Genomic DNA, 7659 nt, shown 5'->3' on the forward strand with positions numbered 1-7659 from the left:
ACCGCGTACTACATAGTCCGGTGTGATTTATGCCTAGCTATTCAGGAGGAAGGATAGCCACCGAGAATTATATGTTCCGGTGTGGTGCGCTATGCGCGATATGCTTGATTCTTGGGCCTGTATTGGCACGTGTGACATTCTTATTCTCTTATGGAATTGTTGATGACTATCTTAATCGATTAAAAAGGCATATTTGAAATTGTAACTTGACAAGAGGCTTTATAAATGGGTTTCGATACTTATTATTGAGATACATAAACTGAATAACTATTCTTACATCGCTCTCACCTGACTGGCAAGACTAATTTCTTTATATATTATGTACTCTATTTTCTTATTACTCATTGTCCCCGAGGCACTCATTGAGTACGAAATACTCAGGCATACCATTGTTGTTTTTTATGGTATGTTAGGTAACAGAGAATAGCAGGTTCTTGATACTCCAGGCGTGTAGGAAGGACTTGCTGTTGCGGCTGATTTGGTGAGCCCACACATTCGTTCGTGGGACACTCTATTTATTTAATTCCATTTACTTATTTTAGTTTCCGGGCTGCGTCCCGATGGGTTAGATATTTACTCCTTATTCTTAGAAGCTCCTTAGTATACATTCGAATGTGGGTAGAAGAAGAGTTGTCGTTTAACTCTTTCGGGCACACTATCATGTTTTGGGGTGAATCATTTAAATTATAAAGACTTCCGCTGATTTAATTCATGTATTCATGATTTGTTACATTTAATTTATAAATTGTTGGAGGCGAATGTTGAACCTGGCGGGTTCAAGTATTATTATTGTGTTGTTTAGGTTCTTCCGATGTTGTTCAGGACGTCAGATGTCGGTCACGTCTAGGGTGGGTTTTGGGGCATGACAGTAACTTTGTTTGGTATAATTCCTGAATTCCATGGTCGGCCATGGTAAAAAAAAAGTTGTTTAGAGCTTTATCGACATCATTCATGAGAGAGTAAACCCTTATTAGGGAGTTGTACGTAGCACAATAGGGAGAAGGACTTATATATAACATGCCTCAAATAATTCATTCTGCCTTCTCTAATTCACCATTTTTACACAATTCATTGATGAGATAATTGTGTCTGATAACATTAGGAACAATAATATTATGTATCATGTTTAGGGCTGGTAAAATTGTCTAAAGAAATGGTTAACCATCCAATCCGACTCATTAGACATGAGCTAGATAACCGACTCTTTAAAAGTGGATTAAATAGAGAATCTTACAGAAACCACTACAGTTTGATAGCTATTTATCAGGCGTAGCTGATGTTTGAATATTTACAATGCGTAGCTAAATTTTCAGTTGCCAGCAGCCTGTATTAACTGTATTTGTTCATGCAGCGAATACAACTTGTATCAACTGTATTCGTTCGCATAATGAATACAACCAAACAAGGATACAAAAAACAAATACAGGGGTATATATATGGGTACATAACCACAAAAAATATAGTGAAACAAAAGGTACACCCATAAGAATACAGTCAACCAAGGGTACAAACAACAAAAAATACCCCATACATGAAAAAATGACACATACATGGTGCAAGGCGAAAATACATAATACAGGGTTTTGACGGAAAATTCCTCCTTCGGAGTACAGAAATACGGGCGAAATATAAAAATATATTCCAGATTTGAAAAAGGTTTCTGATGCCAAAAAGTTCCTCCTTCCTCAGAATACAGACGAAATACAAAACTACATTCCTTCTATACACTCCTTGCAAAAACACAATAATACAAAAATTGTAGTATCAACACTTCCACTTTTCTTCCCCGCCACATCCTCCGACGCTATTCAAAAACCCTACAATTTTCGGAACCCTATAGAAAATGACTATCGAGAGAGAAGACAAGTAGGGGAAAGAGAGAGAGAGGAGGCATGCACTAGATTATGTAATTTCAGATCTGTGAGGTCGAGACTCCAAATTTAAAAATGGGAGAGAAAATTTCGCCGGAACCCAAGAGAAAACTAGTATCAGTGCTCGTTAGTGTTCACCGGCGATCGAGAGAGAAGACAAGAGGAAAGAGAGAGGGAGAGAAGGGGAGGCAGGCGCTAGGTTTCATATATGTGAGGTTGAAAATGGGAGAGAAAAATCAGAATAATGGAATTGGAATTTGCTATAAAACTCAAATGGTAGCTACAATGGTATTTTTTTTTCAAAGTGGCATGTTTATGTATGGTAAATATAGTTTATAAGTTAGTTACACCATGTAATTGTTCTGACGTTACACCATGTAATTGTTCTGACTAGATATGGATATTACATATATTATCCACCGAAAAAATGGATATCCAGATAGATAATATGGATATCAATACCAATTTGTATTTTTTTCATGAGTTCTTGTTTTCTAGGAGTCTAAGTTTTTATTTTACTTTTTACTTTCCTATTTTTTATTTATTTATTTATTCTTTACTTCTTCTTTTTTCTGGGAGTCTAAACTTATTTTTGCTTTTAGCTTGTATTCTCATTTGACTATTCCCAAAGTCATAGGTAATATCGATATTCATATTATCCATCAGTTAACCCATTATCCGTGTTAAATATGAACGGATCGAATATTCTATTCATTTTTGTTTAACCTCTTTTCGACCCGCCCGTTTCCCACTCTTAGACCTGACCTATTGACAAGGACAATTATACAGAAAAAAATTACTATGAGAAGAAAAAAGTTTTTCTATACTCTTGTTTATCCATCTCTTTTACTTGCTTTTTGAGCGACAAATTACGGGAAATATTGAACTTGTCAAAAAGTTTATAGTATAATAGTAAAAAAGTATAATTTTCACTGCCGACCACATTGTCAACATGTTTCTTAAGTTCAATTTCTATAAGCATGAAACCGTGTGAAAAAAAATTCCTGTCCTTGAGTAAATTACCTAGTTGAGTATTATCCACATTCTACGTTCCTGAATTTCTCGTCATTAATTAATACACTAGCTTGTTTAATTATTTGGTACTTGGGTTCTGACAAACTTCATAGAACCAAATTTGTTGGATTTTGATGTGGTTAATTTTAATTTATTTTGAATTTGTTAAGAAGTACTAATTTGTTTCCACTTTCCACTTATTGTTTCTATATTGTAAATAGGAGCATCTTATGGTTTCGCCCAAAAAAAAAAAAGTGGAGTCCTTAAAGCCAGAATTTTTATGGAAATTAAGGGCAATTATTACTAACCTTTTGGGGTTTTCTCTCTACCGTATTTAACTGTGCTAAAATAAGGGCTTCAGATTTATTTCCCTTCCTGACGCTACGAGATTACATCCTGTAGAAAAATATTCGAAAAAGAATTACCTAAGTATTTAAGGAAAGTTTAGACTAAGGAAAGTTTCCTAATTTTTTTAAAAAAAATTAATTGTAACATAATGGTTAAGACTATTCCACATTGTTAACATATATATATCCGATGCATTTGACAAATTAACCATTCTTGATTTTCAACTCGAACTCAAAGTAGTGAAGAATTTGAGTTTGCAAATCAAAATTGTATGTTATTACGAGATGCCTCAAAAATTAATAGCCGAAGGAACAATCATCTACATTAGTCTTGTCAAAATAGTAGGTCGAAATAGAACATGATTAATCACCCAAAAAAAAAAAAATATAGTGTTGGTATTGTTGGTAACTGCACAACAAAAAAAATGTGTTCCTCTTGCATCAGAATTGAACACATGATATATTGTCTTCACGAATATTCTTATCACTACTCATAATTAATTGATATACATTTTTACCTTAACTTATAGTAGTAACTTAATATAGTGGTGCAAAATCTCCATGGTATCAAAATTCAAAATTTAGAACCACCAATTTAGTTTCTGAGTTTGTACAACTGAATGGACCTCTTAGGCTTGGCCCATTTTTGGTGGAGATCTAAGTGGGCAATTCGCTTCTTTTGGGGCGGTCTTTAAATTTTGCCCCTCAAATTTGAAATTTTTAAATTTTGCCCTTCGGTTAAAATTCATGGGTTCCAGGTTCGAACCCCACACAGTCAAAATTTTAAAAAAAAAAAATCGCAAGGCAGAGTTTAAATTTCGCTATGTCCCCACCGGCATAAACTTGTGAAGGAATTACCAAAGTTATGCCGGACCCAGCATACTTATGCCTTATGGGCAGACTTGGCATGAGTATGTCGGGTCCAGCATAACTTTGGTAATTCCTTCACAAGTTTATGCTGGGTCCGGCATAAAAGTTTGCCCATTAAAAGTTTGCCCATTAAAAGTTTGCCCCCACCGGCATAAACTTATTAAGGAATTACCAAAGTTATGTCGGACCCGGCATACTTATGCCTTATGGGCAGACTTGGCATAAGTATGCCGGGTCCGGCATAAATTTGGTAATTCCTTAACAAGTGTATGCCGAGTTCGGCATCCACGCGACCCAAACCTTGCCTTGCAATTTTTTTTTCTAATTTATGCTTGAGCGGGAGTTCAAACTCAGAACCTTATGATTTCTGCGTGAACGCTCAGGGTTGCAATGCGAAGGACAAAAATTAAAGACCAGCAATATGAGAGGCATAATTTAAAGACCACAAATATGAGGAGCAAAATTTAAAGACCACCCCAAAAGAAGGGCAATCCGCGCAAAAAAATGGATCTAAGTGACTTCCTATGGTCCGGCCTATCAAGTGGAGGTGAAGCCCAAAGTCACTCTGGGCTTATTTGTCCTCAGTATCATGCTCAAAAATGATCTCCAATTTACAGTGGAATCACTCGTGAGCATATAGAAGTATGAAAAAGTTATTTGTGTATTTCTAATTTAGGGGGTGCTGGAGTAGTATTCAAAATGTTACTCTGGTTGTTGGTAAAATATACACTGATATACAAGTAAAAAGGCAAAAAGTATATATCTTCTATTATGAAGGATAAGTACAGCGGGTTGGGCTCCACAAGAATCGCGATTTAGTAGACGAAGGTCGTTTTGAAAAGGATCATTATCGTGAAAGGAAAAAGAATTCAAAGATGGGGATTCTATAGTCTGAGATTCAAAGAATATTGTACATGCTACGAGGTTAAAGTTGACTCTAAAAATTATTTGTGTTATGGTGATTTTTCTATTAATCTCTAAATATATTCTGATTTTATCAAGTGTGACATAAGAACCCTCACAACTTCTGGTCATGTTTGATAAGCGGTAAGATACTTCTATTTCAGGAAAACATTGGCGTGGCTCAAGATAAAATTCATAAATGTGAATGAGAAATAAAAGGGATATTGTAATTTCTTTATGTTCAGATCTGATTGATGGAATTAGAAAACATAAAATCAAGTCGTCTTTTATTTATAATCTTGTACAATTGGCCCTGGGCAAAGGACATAAACAGTAGGATCTGATCTGGGACTTGAAGTTCACAGCACAGCAATTATTTGACCAATAACCCATACTTCCTTGAGTTGTTGCCAGCTTCCAAATGAGAAAAAGGTCCCAAATGTCTAACACATTTTCTTGAAAAAGGAAAAATTTAAGCACTTTACAAATAAGATTATTCTTCTACAAACAAAAAGGGATGTCCCAAGAGAGTTAGCTAATGACAAATTTAATCATGGATTCGTGTGTTCAATACAAATAGAATTACATTTACATTTCAAACGCGCTCTTTCAACTCAGAACCTGCAACGTTTAAATTCTGGATTCGTCACTGTTAAAAGACTAGTTTAATTTCCGGGGTCAGTGTATGCACACATTGAATGAGAGTATTGAAAAGCTCTCTTAAAAAGGTTTCTCTCCTACTACATTACCATGTGGATCATAGTTGCAACTAATCAAAGTATCCCCAGTTTTGCATACAACTTTTGCACAGCCAACTCTTGTACTTTGTTTCCAAATAATTTGTGTATAATGCAAGCATTGCTCATTTTTCTTGCAAGAATTGCTCTTATAATCATAATAAGGTCCTTCCTTTGCCCACGCCATGACAGCGTCGCGTGGCTTCCAATCCTTGCCGCTCCCCCAGAAAAGGTTTTCACCGTAGTCCCCGCGGGAATGAACCAACTCGCAACTCACCTGCAAAGTCGGATCACGAAATTTAAGAAAAAAGGGAAGATTAACTTTTGAAATTTGTTATCTAAAATAAGTCATAGACATTCATGTAGCTATAAATTATATCATCAAGAGTAAAATGAGAAGTTTAATGTTAAATCGTTTCTAAATAAGAAAGTATGACATTTTTTTTGGACAGACTAGAAAAAAAAGTATGTCACATTAGTTGGGACAAGAGAATATTATAATTTTAAAATGTAATGAATTTAATGGCGAGAAGTTAAGAGGTTGAACATATCAAATTTAAATTTTGAATCTGTCCCTACTCACCCGTCGTTGGTGTCCCCACCAGCTAGCGTAATTTGCTAGTTTGTTGCTCCATTTGAGAGGTGGAAGTCCAAGTTTTGCTCTTGCTTTGTTGTGGGGAGCAAGGTATTGTTTGACCATGTTTCTTGGTGTGGTTGTCAAAAGGCGTCTGGAAAGAGGTTGATGTGGAGAAGAAAAGGAAGTTTGTACTATGCAAAGGAAAAGGAAAATACTAAGTTTGCCAATTAGGCTTCTTGGTTGCAAATACGCCATTTTTTGGGAGTTTGTGGTTGGTGGAGGGTGGAGGAGAGCTGTTTGGATGGATTTCACGGATATGAGTGAATCTAATGGGTTTATATAGGTGGCTAATTGCAACTTTTTTTCTGTTGCAAGTTTGTGTTATAATAATGCCATGAGCAGTTTTTTTCTTTACTTATTTCTTTGACTAATGAGATGGTAAGCCACAAGCAAGCAAACATAGCTTACACTGCTTATAAATGTGATATGATGGTAGGATCTTTTCACTTTTAATTAAAGAAACTTTGATAAAACTCTTTTATAGGTTTTCATATAACACGGATTCAAATTAATTGAACCAGTAGATTTTGGATATTGAATAAATGTAAAAAAAAAAAAAAAAACCTTGTTTACAACAAAAGTATCCTAAAGTTTCACCCAACAACAACAACAACAACCCAGTGAAATCCCACAACGTGGGGTCTGGGGAGGCTAGAGTGTACGCAGACCTTACTCCTACCAAGGTAGGACGGCTGTTTCCGAGAGACCCTCGGCTCAATAAAAACATAAAAAGAGGTCAGATACGGCTAAGAGATTCAAAGCGATAAAGTTTCACCCAATGACTTTAAAATTTGATGGTCTTGAACTTTTGACTTCACTTGTTTTATGGGCAAAACTTCAAACTTAACAAGTTTTGACGTTTCATCTTGAGGTCAAACCACCCAAAAAGTATGTACTAACTTAACCAATAATCTTAAAGTACTTGATTTTTTTATCGTGTTAGAATATTGGTATGCGAATAACATGCACATGGTATAGACATAGATTATGCACATCTTACTTTGATAAATAGAGTTCAGAACTCTGACAACATTTTGTTATTAATGTAACATTTGCAAGTACATATATTACACTGAGAGAAAAAGTTGTACAAGTAGTGAAGGAATCATATCACATGTGAAACTGAGGGTGAGGTGGAAAATCACGTTAATGAATGTGAAAACTGAGCAGAACTTCAAATGCATAACCTTTAAAACTGCTCCCAATCATTGGCATGTGACCAACAAACTCTGCTAGCTATTTAACTAAGCAAGACTAGCATAGAAAAATCCACTTCTAAT

At 35.4% G+C, this 7659-nt stretch overlaps 1 protein-coding gene across 1 annotated transcript; it reads right to left on the reverse strand.

Annotated features, from left to right (window-relative positions):
* Positions 1 to 5302: 5302 nt before the first annotated feature.
* LOC132638293 (pathogenesis-related protein PRB1-3-like) lies at positions 5303 to 7251 on the reverse strand. The gene is made up of 2 exons (XM_060355236.1): positions 6326 to 7251; positions 5303 to 6019 (listed from the first exon to the last, which is right to left on the reverse strand). The coding sequence occupies exons 1-2, from the start codon at positions 6572 to 6574 to the stop codon at positions 5726 to 5728; spliced, it is 543 nt and encodes a 180-aa protein (XP_060211219.1). The 5' UTR covers positions 6575 to 7251; the 3' UTR covers positions 5303 to 5725.
* Positions 7252 to 7659: the final 408 nt, after the last annotated feature.

This window comes from Lycium barbarum, chromosome 4 (assembly GCF_019175385.1).
Source record: "Lycium barbarum isolate Lr01 chromosome 4, ASM1917538v2, whole genome shotgun sequence".
Classification (NCBI taxonomy): domain Eukaryota; kingdom Viridiplantae; phylum Streptophyta; class Magnoliopsida; order Solanales; family Solanaceae; genus Lycium; species Lycium barbarum.